Genomic DNA, 17,695 nt, shown 5'->3' with positions numbered 1-17,695 from the left:
TTTTATCTCGCTCTGAGCTGAAAAAAAAGAAATAAGAGAGATAAATCTGTTTACTGTATGCTCAAAATGAAACTGTTGTTTGTGTTCTGCCTTTTTTGTAATTGTCCTGTATCCTAAAACATGATGTGATCAAAACAAAATCTCCAAAATAAAACTGAGAGACCAACTTGTGCAGAACTGTGGATGTTCAGCTCCCCTCTGGAGAACATGAGAACTGCTCCTCAGAGCAGATGGCCGGGTACAAAAAAAAAGATGCTGATAACTATTCAGTGTTTGTTCACACTCGCAGCCAGATATCTGGCAGATTTTTTTATTTATTTTTTGGCATAGAAAGCTTGCAGAGGTCATTACCATAACAAAAACATGGACAACTGAGCTTTAGGAAGGCTGCACTCTGGAATTTTAAGCATTAATGCATTGATGAGTCGTTTCACTGATAATAATGATGACTTCCTTAAAGTCAAAAAACTAAGAAAAGAGCTTTAGTGAAGATTTAGGTGTTAGGTGACATGGCCTGAAATTATTTTTATTACAACACCTTTTGCCACCCATTTAAGGTTTCCTTGGTTTAATATTCTCATTCCTCCTGAAGGTGGTAACCCCCCCCCCGCCCACCACCAGAGAAAAAGACCTACAGCCTGGTGCTCTCCTTCAGCCTGACCCTGTCTGTCACCTCCTCCTCATCCCAAGAAATAAATAAATAAAAGTAACCATCTGGAGCCTCCATAGCTTGGACGAATTCTGTGCCACAACTATTTCATCTCAGGATCCTCTCCTGTTTTGACCCGACCTGACAGTCTCACAGGTCCATCTTTTTTTTTTTTTTTTTTTTTTTTTGGGGGGGGGGGGAATTCTGCAGGCCAGGGTTTTGCAGTCTCATCCCCTACATTACCTCTCCGATCAGCTGTTTCAGACCGCCCATTGTAGAGGGAGATTCACGGCACTCTCTTACCTGCCGGCGCGTCGCTGGCTCCACTGCGCAGCCGCAGATCGGAAGGAGGAAGAAAGGAGATTTTCTGCACCTGAGCACGCGCGCGCTGACCACCTCTAGCCTAATTAAACAGGGAGCTTCAGGAAACCAGAATTCTCTGATCGTGTCATAAAATGTACACAAAATGGGGATGTTTAAAGACACATCCAGGAATGTCAAACAGACGTCTTCCTTACGCAACACCGCCCCTCTGCGTGCTGGACTCATACTGGGACTTTTAACAGTCCCAGTTAACACCGTTAACAGTTAACGGTGCAGACTTTATTTCATCAATTAAATATTGATTTACTAGTTTAGTAATCCTATGTTTAACTCGTAAAGGCCACGAATCACATATAGAATCACCAGAACTTGGCCAACGTGTGTGCGTAAAACCTGAACTTTTCTTTTTCCTGCAGCGACCGAGTTAGTTTTACTCTGCGCATCATTTTCAGATCCGTCAGAGATCAGTGAAGGACAGATGTCATCCAGATGACAGGTTTTTTTTTTTTTTTCGGATGTTGTAATTGAATTATAGGAGCGGATGGAGGGAGGGTGGGGAGGTGGGGGAGGCGGAGCTGCTGACAGGTGGAGGAGCTGCGCGCGCTCTCCGCGGTGCTGAAAGCTGCTGTTGCTGCTTCTCACCTCAGATCAGATCAGACCGGAAATCCACCAACCCTCCACCGGCTTCAGGCTCGCTCTCATACCTCAGATTAAAAAAAAAGACAAGAAACAAAAACAAATCAGCTTCCTATTTAACTGATTTATTTCTTTGACTGACCCGGATCTGAAAATGGCTCTGCACGGATCGCGCGAGGCAGAGGCGGACTTTTCTGGCTGCTGCTGCTGTTTTCTGAAAGCAGCTCATTCAGACTGAACGTCCCCCCCCCTCCCTCCCATCCTCCTTCTCCCCCTTTCCTTCTCTCTTTTTCTCCATCTTTTCTTATTTATTTATTTATTCATTTCCCCCCGTCCTGTTCGTTTTTTCAGGACGTCGAGGCTTTTTTCTGAAAGAAAGCAGAGGCGCAACATTTGGAATAGCATCTGAACAAATATGCTTTTTACTGCTGCACTTCCACTTATGTAAGGATTTTATTTTTTTAGAAAAGGAAAGAAAAAAACAGACGAATCCAACTTGGAGATGGAGCTAAACAAGGACCGGATCAAAGAGGGGTTTAAACAATATGCAGGAAAGGCCCTGGGGGGTCTGTACAGGTAAGGCAAGAAGGAAATGTGCTTTGACCACGGAACTGGGGATGTTCTGATTAATTCAACTTAAAGCATGATGGGGTGAGCTGAAAACGTGCCGTGGCCTTAAAAAGCGCTCATTTTTTACTTAAAAATGAAAAAAAATAAAATAAAAATCTGTATGTGATAAATTAGGTACAGGGTAGTGAAAGCACGAGTCCGAATATTTAAGGATCACATATTTCCCTGGAGGACCGTCCCCTCCACCAGCAGCTGAGGGTGTTTTTTAATAATTAATGAAACAGAACGAGTCGTGACACCAGGTCCGAGGAGCCTCACGTTTCCATCTGGATTAATCCAGGATCTATGGACTTTAGATCAGTTCCTTTAGAAAGACGTAAAGGTGCAAACAAAACACAATCTAGATGTAGATATATAAATTAAAAAAAAAAAGATTTACAGCAGAAAGGCTTGGTGAGCTGGGTTTTTTTTTTGTGGTGCGTAAAATGGAAATAATTTAAGGTTTCATCCAAAACGGTTGATATCTGAATTGCTAAACGAAAATGTATTTATATATATATATATTTGTTTTAATTTGGAGCTTTTAATCGTGACCTTTTGCTCAAACATCCACCCGACTCGTTCCCTTTTTAGTTTTTAGCACCAGAAGCTGGATCCACTTGTTCAATTTGGGTCTGTAGCGCAAGAACGTGACTCATGACAGACAAATAAATAAAAAAATAAATGAACCCGATGGTTAAATCCAGCAGCAGGCCCCGGCAGTCCTCTCGGTGAGGCCTGTCTCGTGTTTAGAAAACGAATTTCTAATTTCTGTGGAAAAAAAAATAAAATAAAATAAAATAAACGTGAGGGGGGCATAAAGCTTATATTTAGGACCTCATTTAAAAATTAAAAAAATGTTTAAATAGGTTGCAAACGACCGTGAAGCTAGTGCTGCAATGCGGATTGAAGGGAATTTTTTTCCCTCTTTTGGTTCCCAGTCAGTCTTTTCCTACAGCAGGGACCAAAAAATGAATGAATTATATATATTTATTTCTTAAAATTATCAAATGTTTTGCGCGTCAAAACGTCCATTTGCGATGTTAAGAAACGACAAGGTGAGAAAAAAAAAGAATCTATATCATTTATAAATAAAAAATGCTGCACATGATGATTTATTTGTGTCATTTCTTTCGTAGAAGGACGAAGAAAAATAAAAAAATAAGGTTTTTCATTTGTAAATCCAGAAAAAAACCCAACCATATCCGACCGTTTGGGTTTAAGATTAAAGTGAAGCTGAAAGCAGATCTCTCTCCGGCTCGCGCTGCAGGAGGCTCGAGAAGCGGCAGCAAACAGGTGAGGCCATCGAGCTGACGGAGGATGGGAGACCCCGGGAGGACCAGGAGCGCGTGCCCCCCATGTGTGACTGCACGTGCTTCGGGCTCCCGCGCAGGTACATCATCGCCATGCTGAGCGGGCTCGGCTTCTGCATCTCCTTCGGCATCCGCTGCAACCTGGGTGTGGCCATCGTCAGCATGGTTAATAACAGCACGATCCACCAGAACGGCAAGATCATCATCAAAGAGGTGACCACCCTCCCCTTCATCTGGGCCCCTACCCCAAACCACCCCCTCGAGGAGGGCCCGAGCCAACATATAGGGACAGAAAATAATTGCATTGCAGTTGATACGTTGCCTTTCTATTTGTCTTTTTTTAAATTTAGTTTAACCCAAATTTTAAATAACAATGGCAAAGACAGCCTGGCAAAAACACAAATAGCTTTAACTCATATTACCTAAACTTAGCACAAAAAGTAGTAAATTTGGATTTGGTTGATTATTTCTTTGTTCTTGACAATAAATTTGACACCACTGGAAAGCCTGTTTATTTCTTCTTAAATGGCGTCACATTTGTTCGGAAAATGCATTTGTAGGTTGGGCAGCAGAGCCGAATATGTGGATTGTGCCCATAAAAAACAATCTTGTCAAATCTTCTCTGCCAAACAGCTCATTCAGCTGTTGGCTCTTGTTTTATTGTTGTTATTGCATTGGATTGTTGTGCGAAGAAAGTCTGAAGAAACAGGACATACTGGCAATTTAACAAACTGTGGCCTCGGTGGCATGTGGAAGAACCATACACAGCCACAACAGGCTGGCACCTCCTCCTCATGCTGCTTGCCAGCGTAGTCACGCGCTGCTCTGGGATGGCGTCCCATTTTTCAACCAGCGTTTGTCATAAGCCAGCCAGTGTGGTTGTGTATGGTTCTTATAGGAACAAACAGCACGTCAGCAGGTGATCCCACAGGTGATCCCACAGGTGATCTCACAGGTGATCCCACAGGTGTTCAGTGAGGTTGAGGTCAGGACTGCAGGCAGGCCAGCCTGTTTTTTCCATTCCTAAACTTGGGAGGTAGTTTCTGAAAAACCCCACGTTCTGTTGGGGGCTAGCGCAGCCATTTTGGAGAAGATATGGAGATATGTGATTACCACGGACACTCAGGCACCTGAGGCATCAGGAGCTCAAAACAAAAGTCAGAGAAGATCTGGCAAATTTTTCATGGGTGCAGCCCTCAAATACATTTTCCAAACAAATGTGTCACCATTTAGGAGGAAATGAACAAGTCTTCCAACAGTATAACATTTATTGGAACCATTGTTACAAAAAAGAAATAACCAACCAAATGCAACTTTCCTTACTTTTTAAATTAATGATCAATTTAAAAAATCTTTTATAACAATTATAGTTAAAATTTGCCAATAGGAATTGTTTTACAATTTTGTTTTAGTTTCTGTAAACCATTTCAGGACCCCCAATTTGGTGTTTTGCGTCCCACAGTGGGCCTCGGTCCTCACTTTTGGGAACCACTTATTTAAACAAAAATTTGCCAGATATATATGACATAAGATCAAATTCAAATTTAAACAAACAAAATATTCCCATGAACAACAACCTTTTTTTAAATTACAAAAGAATAATTTAACATAGAGGACCTTTATAAAGTATTTGTATTTTTGTGTGTTTCTTGAAGAAAGCTCAATTCAACTGGGACCCAGAGACGGTGGGGATGATTCACGGCTCCTTCTTCTGGGGCTACATCGTCACTCAGATTCCAGGGGGCTACATCTCCTCCAGGCTGGCTGCAAACAGGTAAAAGAAAACAAAAAAGCAAGCACTCTGGATGGGGCGTTGTTTTCCCTGTTTCGTTCGAAAAAGAAAGCTGTGAGGCTTTAATTCAGCTCTCCAGCCATACGTATACGAGCACGAGGATTGGCGAAAGCAGCAGATGAACTGTGGGATTCGGCTGATGCCCGCCAGGCGTGCCTCCTCATGTTAATGAGCTCCCGTGGGACCACTGCGTCTAATCCTTTATGCTGAGCTGCATGGCAACCACCAGCAGCCAAAGTCTTGTGTGAAATCTGCTTCCAGGTGCTGATTGCAGGATGATTTCACTGACCAAATACAGCTCACCGTTTTAGTTCACCGATGACTAAATGGAGCAAATGTGAAACAAAGAACAGGAAGTCTTTAATAACATATTTGTATATGTATTCAAAAGAGTAAAAATAGGACATTCAAAACAAAATTGGACGAGTCACAATAAGTTATTCTATATTTTCACAAGTCTGTTGTTAAATTATTTCTAATTAACTCTAAATAAGATGCAACTCTTTCATCATCTGATGACTTCTGTTGGAAACTCAGCCTTCCTCACTCCTCGAAACCTAAATAACAGCATGAGAAGATGTCTTTATTTCTGTTTCTCAATTTTTTTTTACATACAGAATTATATATTTATATTTTAAAAAGGTAATTGTGCCATGTGTTTTACAAGTGTATCATGCTGTATTGTGTATAAAGATTCATTGGTAGAATTTTTCTGAAGGCAGCTTTTGAATGTATTGTATTATATTGCGCTATATTAAAGTATATTGATCGAGCCCTATCAAATCGAATGGAACTGTATAGTATTGTATCGTATCGTGTCATTTCATTTCATATTCAATCGTACCGTAATAAATCAAAGGATATGAGACTCAAACTCTGTGGCATTGTACCATATTGTATTTTGTATCATGTTATATCAAATCAAGTTAAATTTACCCAAATTTTGTTGTATTGTGACATACCATAATGTACCTTTTTAGTATATAGAAGTGAGTAGTTAGTATATATGTAGCTAACATACTGAACAGAACCCTCAAGCTCCCAGGCCTCTGGTAGAGGACCCGAGCTTGAAATGAAAGTGGAACCGCCCATGTGGAACAAAAAGGGCGAGATGGAAGTTTATATATATAACTAGGAAGTTGAAGGACCCCCTGTAGGTTTAACTCCATGTAAATGAATGGGAATAAGAAAGATTATAAATACACCTTAGATTGATATTGACTTCTGTTGATTTACATAGTTCTTACTTTGCTGTTCTATTTTCAAACATTCATTTTCCTATTAAGTTTACTTTTAATTAGTTATTTGAATCCTAAAATCCCCCGTGATTGTGTGTGTGTGTTGGTGTAAGTGGGCGGGGCTTACAGTCCTACATCCTAAATATATCTTGGGATATCTTAGATTTAATTTTGAACATTCATCTATTTATTTTTTGAATGTACAGTTTTCATTTGAGTTGTTTTGTGTTGTATGTATACACACATATGTTTGTGTTGTATCAAATCAAATATTTATCATATGAAATTGTATTGCACCCTTTCAAATCAAATTAGTAATGACATTTTGTTGTATTGTATTAAATGGATTTAAGTCTTATAGTACCTTATTAGATCAACTTGTAAATATATCATAACTGCTCTGAGTGTTTATACATCCAGTTGAGGCTATTTTAGCTTCATTATGAATGTTTATTCATTTTTTTTGGTCATAAATATGATAACAACATTATATTTTGGGGCCTTTGATGTTTTAATTGATGAACACTGTTATCATTGTTCATTCTGTACAGTATAATGATTTTGTTTTGACAATAATTTGACATCCTTCCTCATTGTTTACCCAGAGTTTTCGGAGCTGCCATCGTGCTGACATCCATCCTGAACATGTTCATTCCCTCCGCCGCCCGTGCGCACTACGGATGCGTAATCTGCTTGAGGATATTACAAGGCTTGGTGGAGGTACTGAGGCACAGTTTTGCACATCGGGTTCTGACATTTAAAAGTCTCTGAAACAACGCCTCATTATCAGGGCGAGAGCTGGAGCTGACCCCCTGGTTAAAACCGCCCTGACCTTCTGTTCGTGACCACATTTTACACAAATCCTCCTCTGCTTTCTGTTCGAAATTGTCTGGTAAAAAGCGTTCCCGTTATGAAGAGGCTCCCATTCATTATACTGTACACAGATTGGTCGGTGAGCAGCACGAAACCCTGAATAGCGGGGCTCATGTGTCGCATTGTTTGCCAAGCTGAAACAGCTTTGCGTTCACATAGAAACACGTGGAACAAAAGGGGTAAAAACCACTTGATGCGGGCGGCTCCCACAGCTCAGGAAGGGGCTTCGTTTCGGGGAGGGCGAGATGCTATTATCAGACTGAAGGTCAGCCTCTTCTGTTGTTGTGTTTAGCTGCACACTGTCATTTCAATAGCTCCTTGTGACCACTGAGAGAAAGAGCTGCCTGTGTTCTGCGCCGCAACTTATTACTACAAATTAAGCATTAGCATTTCAGGGTGTCTCCCACTGCAAGCCCCAGCAATTTGAATCTATCAATAGCTGATTGTGTGCCACTTAGCGCTTAATGAAGATTTAATGGGAGCAATTCGGTTGATTTTTTTCATGAAATGGGGAGTCAGCTTAAATTTGCACTAACTCACACCCGAGCCATTAGTCTCTATTAGGACGGCCAGCTCCAATACGCGTCACTTTGTTTGTTATTACCTTCAATTTGTCCCAAGATGCTTTGACAAATAAGAAGAGACTGTGTCAGTCTCTGTGTCAGTGAAGCAGGGGAGTGAATGTGTCAAACTGGAGAAAACATTTTTTGGGGGTGTAATTAAATGTTGATCAGTTGATTTAAAACTATCCAATAATGCTGAGGTTTATTGTGTTGCTGTGCAGGGCGTGACCTATCCAGCCTGTCACGGGATCTGGAGTAAATGGGCCCCACCGCTGGAAAGAAGTCGTCTTGCAACCATCTCCTTCTGTGGTACAGAATATGTTCTCACGCTGGGGTTGGAATGCATTGTGCACAGATTTTTATCACACACTTCAGCTCAGACAGTGAAACAGGTGTAAAATTACACAATTTGGTTCCCAGAGCTGTCTGAGCTGACCACATTTAGAACCAACACAGCGGGACGAGACTATACTCTCTGGGTAAACAGATGGGATCCCGTTCTGCTTAGCCACAATAACGTGTCTTGTTCAGGGTCGTACGCTGGTGCGGTGGTGGCCATGCCTCTGGCTGGGGTCCTGGTGCAGTACACGGGATGGTCCTCCGTCTTCTACGTGTACGGTAAGTGATTACAAGCTTCACATCAGAATCTGTAACAAATAAAGTAGGAAGCAACTATGGTAAGGGAAGGGTTCTGAAGGAGGAAAAGACACATTTTAGACTTTTGATGCAACAAGGTGACACTGGCATTGCTGTCAAAACAAACTATGAATTCTTTATTTCTTTTAGATCCAATGTTTAAAGTCTTTTACAATATCTAAAGATACGCCATCATGTCTTACTCTTATTCGGCTACCATGTGGGTGAAATAGTCACACCCAGTCCCAAATATTATTGAATTAAAATTTAAAGTACTGTGAAAATGTTTAAACCACTTCTAAACTTTTTATATTTTGCTTCAGTGGAGACAGACTTTCTGTAAGCTTTTAAAGCACTCTTGATCTCTCCAAATTTTCTTTAAACTTTTGCTGCTTTTTGCTGCATTTATTTTCTGTCCACTCCTTGTACCCAACCATGGCAGCATGTTGTGCAGTTTGTGCCTAAAAAATAAAGAAACCATACAAGTGTCGGGCCTAAAGAGCTGTCTATTTCTTTAAGAAATAAAAAAAATGTCTGAGATGCATCATCTGACTGTTAAGCTTTCAGCTAACAGCTCTTTGGGAATCATCATGTTGATTCTGTGATTTTTGGTATTTTTTTATAGATCTAACTAAATAAACTGGAAAAAATAGTGTTTTTGTGAGAGACTGCTGGTAACAAAATAATTCAAGATCTTTTGTAAGGTTGGTTCTTTGACAGAATGTTTGTTAAAAGTCGACTTCAGTCTCGTTCATTTCTTGAGTTTAGGATCCTTTTTTATGCTCAAAAAGTGTTTCATAGTTCTGACAAACAGAAAAAAACTTTCTCAAAAAATAGTCAGGTACTGGACTGAAAACGAGTGAAAAAGCAGGCAATTTCCAAAGAAAAACTTCAGAATCTCAGAAAGCTTGAAAAAAAGGTTGACGAAGACCTCTGGCTGCTTGGAAGGAGAATATTATCTCAAAACCTGAGCATCATTTGTCTGTAGTTTACAGTACCAGAAATGTTTATCCTTTGTCTCTTTCAGGATCTTTTGGAATCTTTTGGTACATGTTCTGGATTTTGGTGTCGTATGAGAGCCCAGCCGAGCACCCGACCATCACTGAAGAGGAGCGTCGCTACATCGAGGACAGCATCGGTGAAAGCGCCAAACTGATGGGTGCGATGGAAGTGAGTGGCGCTTCTTGATTCGTTACGCCACACCTTCAGCTTCACATCCAGCTGACTTCTGTTTTTTTGTCCATATAAACGTACAGAAATTCAAGACCCCCTGGAGGAAGTTCTTCTCCTCCATGCCTGTCTATGCAATCATTGTGGCCAATTTCTGTAGAAGCTGGACCTTTTATCTGCTGCTCATCAGTCAGCCTGCATACTTTGAGGAAGTCTTTGGCTTTGAGATCAGCAAGGTAAATAAAAACACTGCTGAAAAATGTCTATTTTTAGCTCTGGAAACAACTTCTGTTCTGTCAGAACGAACAAAGACAATCTCAGATACAAAGAGCTCAGCATAGCTGTGGCATAAAAAGCCTGTTATGAATTGACTTAAGGATTTCTATTCTCTCTTATTTAGTTGTTAAGTGAAAAATGGCCATTTCAGAGTCTGGCAAAAAAAATCCTTATCTATGTCAAACAGATTTATACAATTTCCTTCAGCTTTACAGTTTTTATCGCCTGCCTCCAAAGATGAAAGGGTGATAATGTCTAGCACTCAATGTCTCTGTGTGTTTGTGTTTGTTCGTCATGTTAGCAAAATATCTCATGACCAACTGGATGAATTTTAATGAAACTCTCAGAAAGTAATCATTAGATGTACATCTGCAAGTGATTATGTTTGGAATCAACACAATTCAAGATGGCTGTCACAGCTAACTCACATTAGCAAACACAAAAATGGCTTAAACTTAGTCAGATTCACAAATATTGACCTAAACCTTGATATGGTTGTAGCTGACAGTCATCCTGAACATATACTGTACTTTGAGAGGGAACAGATCGCATGAGATCTGCAGGACACTGAGTATAAGTTTATTTTAGGGGCGATCAAAACGGCTCTAACTTCATCATTTCCTATTGTAAGAGGATGTAAAACTCTGGCATGAAAGGCAGCAGGCGATATGCATTCCTTCAAGGAATATTAGGCCTTTAATACTCCAACTGTCTGCTTTAGTTCCCACTCTGATGAGTATTATTTGACTGCCAAGTGCAGCTGAATACAACCACAAAACTCTTTAAACTCATTTTACACAGCCTGCTCTGCACCATATGACAGTAAAACCAAAGTTTCCAATTTACAACCAAAGTCAGACAAACAGAAGAAGCACACAAGTTACTGTAAAGTCATCTCCAAAGTAGGTCAAGTCAGTCCAGTACTCCTAGCTGAGGAAAACAATAGATTGGAGTGAATCATAATTTGAGCTCAGTTTTCTATCCTGAGTCTGGACAAAGTAGGGAGTTAGAGCAGAGCGCCAAAACTCCTTTTTAATAGGAGGAGACCTCCATCAGAAGCAGACTCCCGGCGGGTGGCCATCTGTTTGGAACGTGTGGTGTTAGAGGACAGAACAGACAATCTGATCTCATGACAGAACGTGCCGCTCTTCACTGGTCTGACGTGATGCAGTTTCATAGTAAAGAGTGAAAAGCTGAACAATTTACTCATCTCCAACAAAGCTGCAGCTCGTCTCTCTTACCAATTAGAGGTAAACTCACTGGATTTTCTGCTGTTTGTTTGCCTCTGTCACAATTCCTCACACAGTTACTCAGATATGGATTATAAGTTTTAACTTTCATGGGTTCCATCAACACTCATTGGACACTGTTGAAGGAACACTTTTACGTTTTAAACGATGGAAAAAAAAACAGGTACGTGTTTTTTACAGCGACTGGATTCAGACTATCAGGAATCGCCCTTCTGCTGTGTGAAAAAACACAGTTAATGACAATATCTGCATATGCAGTGCAAGACAATTAAAGTGAGCAGAACGAGAAGATGCATCATGGGATATTCATCTGCAGACCGTAGGATGGCATGAATTGTTGAATGGCTGTCACCCAAACAATGATCAGATTTTACTTTTAGGAAATGCTGGAGATCAAAAATGCAGAGAAATTTTTTAACCAGAAATAACTTTAAAATAAATAATGCAATTTTGTAGTTATAATTTTTGCTAAATTAGCTAAAAGCAAGACACAGTATTAGAAGTTTGAAAAACAAAAGATCAGTCATCACAGAATAAAGGACAAGTTTTTAAATTAAAGGCCTTGAGAGGAAACTTTGTTCAGAAACTGATATTATTACTTCCCATAATGAAACAGTTTTTCATCCAGACAACAGAATTCATGTAATCATAAATGGTCCTGATGTTTGCCCTCCAGTGAGAGTGTAAACCATGATTCAAGCCACACTGACAGTTGTAATTCAGGCCCGGGATGAGGTCGGACCGTTACCGCGGTGAATTATTGCTCGCTGGAGTCAGAGGTTGACGCGCAGCAGCACATTTATTCGGAGACGTTTATGACGGTTTCTTTGTCGCTGTCAGAGCTGCTTCAGACACGTGTTTTGATGGTTCCTCAGGTTGGAGCGCTGTCGGCTCTTCCTCACCTGGTCATGACCATCATTGTGCCTTTAGGAGGCCAGTTAGCCGACTACCTGCGGACCCACAACATCATGTCCACCACTACGGTCCGTAAGATCATGAACTGTGGAGGTGAGGCTGTCGTCGGGTTCCTGACTGTTCCTTGAGATGTTGCAGAAGTGCTTCTCATGAGTCACTTATTGTTCGGCTGCTTTCAGGGTTTGGCATGGAGGCGACTCTCCTGTTGGTGGTGGGTTACTCTCACAGTAAAGGGGTGGCCATCTCTTTTCTAGTCCTAGCAGTGGGCTTTAGTGGGTTTGCAATATCAGGTGAGTCCTAAAGAGATGTTGTTTTTTTAAATAATATATCCTGTTTTTATTTAGTAATGCACTGAGTTCTCTAACTTTACTGATTTTGCTGCAGGTTTTAATGTGAACCATCTGGACATCGCTCCTCGCTATGCCAGCATCCTTATGGGTATTTCAAACGGCGTGGGAACCCTGTCAGGGATGGTCTGTCCACTTATAGTCGGAGCAATGACAAAGAACAAGGTGAGCCTGTCCTGATGGGAACAGAGTTAGAAACCTTTGAGAAAATAACATCAATCATTGATTACTTATTAACCTGGAAAATATTGTCACCTAATGCAGTTTTTGTAGTTTATAGGATATTCTTTAAACAGCCAAATACAACTAATCTGGAAAAGTTCTTTTTTACTTGTACTAAAATTGCTACATACCTGGTATGTACTTGGTACTTACAGGGTATGGCCCTGGTACCTTTTTGGTGTTTACCTGGTACACACTTGACACTTACAGGATACCATATGTACCCAAAAAGAACCAGGTATGTACTTGATAAATACAAAGTATCTGATACATACCTGATATGTACCCATGCTGGGCATGTACAGGGTACATACCTGGTACTTAGTGGATATTTATCCAGTAAGTAACTGCTTTTGTACAAGACATGTTCCAGGTAAATCCCAGATACGTACCCAATAAGTACAGGGTAACAAATCATTTCCTAATACAGTCCAGTCCCTGTAGGTACCAGGTACGTACTGTGTTGTATTAAGTATTGCTATCGTTTCCTGTTTTCAGGTTAAATACTTTTGTTTATAAAGCAGAACTTGTTGCAGTCACATGTTTATTTATAATGTCAGGGATGAAACAACCCGAAACCTTGTTCTACATAGATGTATAAATACTTCGTTCATTTACTTTCTTCACAGTAAATAATACTGTTCACAGGTTTATTATGAGAATATGTTTGGAGAAAGAAATTATGGTATGTTATATTATTTGTAAAACAAGGTGGAGGCAGTTTCATGGTTTGGGCATTCTGGGACATTAGGACAACAAAAAAGGTCCTGACATAGTTTTGCAAATTGACTCTCCCTCAAGACAAAATTGCCATGAAAGATTAAAAAACAATTCCCTGCAACAGACTTTCTGCTAAAAACAGAGTAAAGGTAATATTTACAAAAAGCCACATCAAAGCCCCAACCATTTCCAAAGAAATATTAAGGAGGGACTTTGATTTGGGATCTTTTTATCTACTTTTAGGACTTGAGTGGAAGGCTCATAATCTTATGAGCCATATTTGTACAGAAATAAACATTTAAAAAGGACAAACTTTCAATCACCAGCGTATCTTCTAAAGGCCTTCACTCAGTCTTGTTCCAACTCTCTGTCTCTGTTCTTAGACCCGCGAAGAGTGGCAGTACGTCTTTCTCATTGCCTCCCTCGTGCATTACGGAGGCGTGATATTTTACGGGATCTTTGCCTCTGGGGAGAAGCAGCCTTGGGCCGACCCCGAAGAAACCAGCGACGAGAAGTGCGGCTTCATAGACGAGGACGAGCTCGCCGAGGAGACGGGCGACATAACGCAGGGCTACGGCGCGATGGCCGGTCCGGCTAAGAGCTACGGGGCCACGGCTCAGCTGAACGGCGGATGGGTCCAGGACTGGGACAAGACGGAGGAATATGTCCAGGAGCCAGCAGGAAAGATGTACACCCAGCGTGGCTACTCCTAAACCACACAGCTGTGGTGAGCCTGCTGCAACAACAGACTCTCCATCGCGGATTGCACAAACCGTAGACAGATATTTCAATTCATTCTGTGTGTTCAAGTAGTTTCAGATGAAATGTAAAGAAATAGTTAATTGCAAAGCAGAAAAAAAAAAAATCCTCATTAGATTCTCATGTTCACATCTGCACATCGTAGGGCTTCACCATACATACAGAAAGTGGTTGCAAAGAACACTGCAGATCTGTGTCGTACGACTTCAACACCCAAACCTCATTGATCTACTTGAACAACGTGAGCCAGACGACCATCATGTAGGGGTTTTTCTCTAAAATACTACTCTAATTGCACTGAAACTATAAGTGTTCTGAAAACAAAAAAAATCTAATGTGTTTTATGTACTGTATATATCTGTATACTGTTTCTGTGAGACTATTGTGAATTTTGGGTCACTGATCTGTGTTAACATTAAATATAAAAGGCCATATTTTTCATGGACAGTACCTCCTCAGGGAGACGACGTCTGCTTTGCAAAAAAGGTCTTCATCTTCTTCAGTGAGGCCTACAAATATAAGACAAAAATAGCGTGAGTGAAGTTTGACTCGTAGAGTTTTAGTGTGTGTTTGTTGCATGAATTTGCTCAGCTCAGTGTTTCAGATGCAGCCGCCTCACGCTCGCCGGTAGTCCTCGCTCAGCCGACTCGCTTTGGTCCTGGGTAAGTGTCTTCAGCCATTGTGAAAACTAAAAGAAACTTTCCCGATCGGGTTGCGATGAGAGGCAAATCAAGAAGGTTCTGCAGGCGGAGGAGACATTGTTCGTTGGTGTTTGGTGTGCATCGCAATAAATTCTGTGTACCAGCCGCCACCCGTTACATTCTGTTCTGTAGAGTAACACTAGCTTGCTGTATCTGATTGTACTTGTTTTGGAGTCATGTGATGATCAGCATTAAGGTGTGTGTTTTAACGGATTCCTGGTGTCCGGAATGTCAGCTTCAGTGCTCATGATGCAGGAGGTGTTGTTGCATTTTGAACAGCGAGGAATGCAGTACTACATGCAAACATCTTAGCTGTTTGTGATCTCTTGATGTCCCTTGGTTGTTGTCATGACCATCACAAGTACTTTAAAGGGATGGTTCAGATCCTCTGAAGTGAGGTTATGTGGAAATGTCACGAATAATTAGTTTGGAGAAATACAGAAGTGGCAAGCTAATGGCTAGTCCAAGCAAGGCCAAGCCCAAGATGAATCGCTGCCACTTTTAAACAACTCCAATCTAAAGCTTCCCGTGCAAACGCCATTTTATAAACCTTTACACTGGTGTCCGTTTTGCATTAGGCAGAGCACACTGCTTCCTATGTGTAGGGAGCCATATGTGATTATTCCAACAGAAATATGTGCTTGCAAATAATCATCGAATTCTATATAAATAATCACGCAAAATTGATAGTGGCAAGTCTATACAATACAATGGTGTTTGCATGACTCATTATATTACATTTTTAGGTTCAGAGTTGTTTTAAGCTGCTCAGACTTGTTAGCTTGTTGATCCTGGCAGAATTAAACTCTATTTCTCCAAACTAAGATTTGTTTAAGAGCTTTCTACAACAGGTAAGATACTAACTGCTCATAAGCTTTCTACAGAACCCCACATCTAAAGAGCTGAACTGTGCTTTTTACGACACGTTGATATTGTAACACTTGAGTGGACCACATGAATTACTAGATGGCTCTTCCACTTGACTTTATTTGCTTTTGAAACACTTTATTCTTCATTTGCTGTATGAAATCTGCAAGAATGTTTAAAATATATGAATATTTAAGAATGTTTAAGATGACCAAAAGATGCTATTATGGCTTTGTGCCTGAGGTTTATGTAAACAGATAAATGTGACTTTACGGCTTCTATTATTGTGTTTAATGAAGAGGTATGTTGATGTCAAAAAGTGTTATAAAAAATACTCATATGCTTTTATAAAAAAAATACGCAAAAACCATCATACGTTGTCCTGTGTTTTGGTGATTTACTGAGCTCCTCGCAGATTGGAGACAGACTGTTTAACCACATCCATGTTTCTCATTAGGAAATCAATGTTAGAGGCGTCTGGAGAGCAGAAGAGATTACTGGACCTTGTACGCTTACAGGAACAGAAACGTTAACGCTGTTAGATTTAACATCCCGACAAACCACGACTGCCGTCTGTAGCGGCTGAGACTTCAATTTAATTTGCAGTGAAGAAGCTGCTGTTCAGGTTTCATGTTGGAGTCTAAAAGTGTGACACACTGCGGCACCTTTGCATGCCGGGAAAAACAAAGATCTCATCATGAAACAAAGAGAAGAACAACTGTGAGGCAGAATATTTTCATGGCTTCTCCTCACATTGTCCTCTTTGAAATCTGCTGCAGCATACTCGCTCTATTTTTGACTTCTTGTGCTACTTTTAGCTTTTAGTTTGTTTTTTTCTTCTTTTAGCTTTTAACTAGTCTTTTGCTACTTTAAGTTAACCTATCGCTGCTATTAGCTTTTATCTATTTGTCTGCAACATTTTGCTACTTTTAGCTTTGATCTAGCCTTTTGCTAATTTTAGCTTTTAGCTAGTGTTTTGCTGTTTGTTGCTAGTTTAGCTTTAACAACTCAATTTAGTTTCTTCCACAAATTTCATCAGCCAACCAGCACTCAGAATTCACTCATGTGTATTTTCACAGACAATGTGATTCCTTTAGCTGTTTAAGTAAAATTGGGCAGACATGTAGTCCTTGTGGGTGGGTGGGCGGTGGGGGGTCCAGTTTTTGACCACTCCTTCTCTGTGAGTGATGGACAGTCTGGGCGCAGTAACCTTCAGCTGCGCTGACTGATGGTTCGATCACAGGAAGCAGCTCCATGTCTGAATCATCCCCAGCAGCAGACTGGCAGCAATCACAATAAATCTCTGTTTCTCTTCTGATTGTCCAACCTGCTGAGGAGGGAAGCCATTAACGCCGCCCGCCGCCTCTGAGAGCACGTTAATTTGACAGAAAACACAATTGTGTCGCCGCTCGTGCGGAACATGTTTGCTCCTGCCTAACCAGCCGGCGGCGGTCATGGCTGTTACACCTGTGACGTGCGCCTGTTAGGATGCACAGGAGCAAAAGACCTGTCAGCATTTACAGGTGAAACTCTCTCAGCTCTCTGCTGCCTGCAGCACCAACTCTTTCTTTTTGCTGCGTCCCAGGCTTAGTCATTGTTCTGTCTGTCTGGTTGTGTAATCTGTGGGTGAGTGAAGGGTGGTGGAGGTGGGGAAAAGGAGCGGGGTCGGTGGGGCAGGTGCAGTTTAGCTCCTGGGGGACTGTAATGGGATGAGGCCCAGCCAGAATGAGTGTTTGATGACAGGGTTGCACGCCTCCCCCGAGACTCTGTCTGCATGCAATTATCCTCCTGATCCCTCCTCCAAGATGTCCACAGTACCCTCCCACCCCCACCCT

The 17,695-nt window shown here is 41.1% G+C and overlaps 1 protein-coding gene across 1 annotated transcript; it reads left to right on the top strand.

Moving 5' to 3' along the window:
- Positions 1-1,573: 1,573 nt before the first annotated feature.
- On the top strand, positions 1,574-14,419 carry slc17a6a (solute carrier family 17 member 6a). Its single transcript, XM_017405775.3, has 12 exons — positions 1,574-2,185; positions 3,489-3,744; positions 5,187-5,305; positions 7,167-7,281; positions 8,219-8,306; positions 8,529-8,615; positions 9,661-9,803; positions 9,890-10,039; positions 12,205-12,337; positions 12,424-12,534; positions 12,629-12,756; positions 13,917-14,419. Exons 1-12 carry the CDS (start codon positions 2,112-2,114, stop codon positions 14,244-14,246), a joined length of 1,734 nt encoding a protein of 577 aa, XP_017261264.1. The 5' UTR covers positions 1,574-2,111; the 3' UTR covers positions 14,247-14,419.
- Positions 14,420-17,695: the final 3,276 nt, after the last annotated feature.

Source organism: Kryptolebias marmoratus, linkage group LG11, assembly GCF_001649575.2.
Source record: "Kryptolebias marmoratus isolate JLee-2015 linkage group LG11, ASM164957v2, whole genome shotgun sequence".
Taxonomy (NCBI): Eukaryota; Metazoa; Chordata; class Actinopteri; order Cyprinodontiformes; family Rivulidae; genus Kryptolebias; species Kryptolebias marmoratus.
This window is presented reverse-complemented; position numbering and strand designations above follow the sequence as displayed.

What these genes read in the sequence shown, in the direction of transcription:
- slc17a6a (XM_017405775.3), top strand. Translation starts at nt 2,112, where the DNA reads ATGGAGCTAAACAAGGACCGGATCAAAGAGGGGTTTAAACAATATGCA. An exon ending in AACTGATGGGTGCGATGGAA is followed by an intron (nt 9,804 to 9,889) that starts GTGAGTGGCGCT and finishes ATAAACGTACAG; the next exon opens with AAATTCAAGACCCCCTGGAG. An exon ending in GAGCAATGACAAAGAACAAG is followed by an intron (nt 12,757 to 13,916) that starts GTGAGCCTGTCC and finishes CTCTGTTCTTAG; the next exon opens with ACCCGCGAAGAGTGGCAGTA.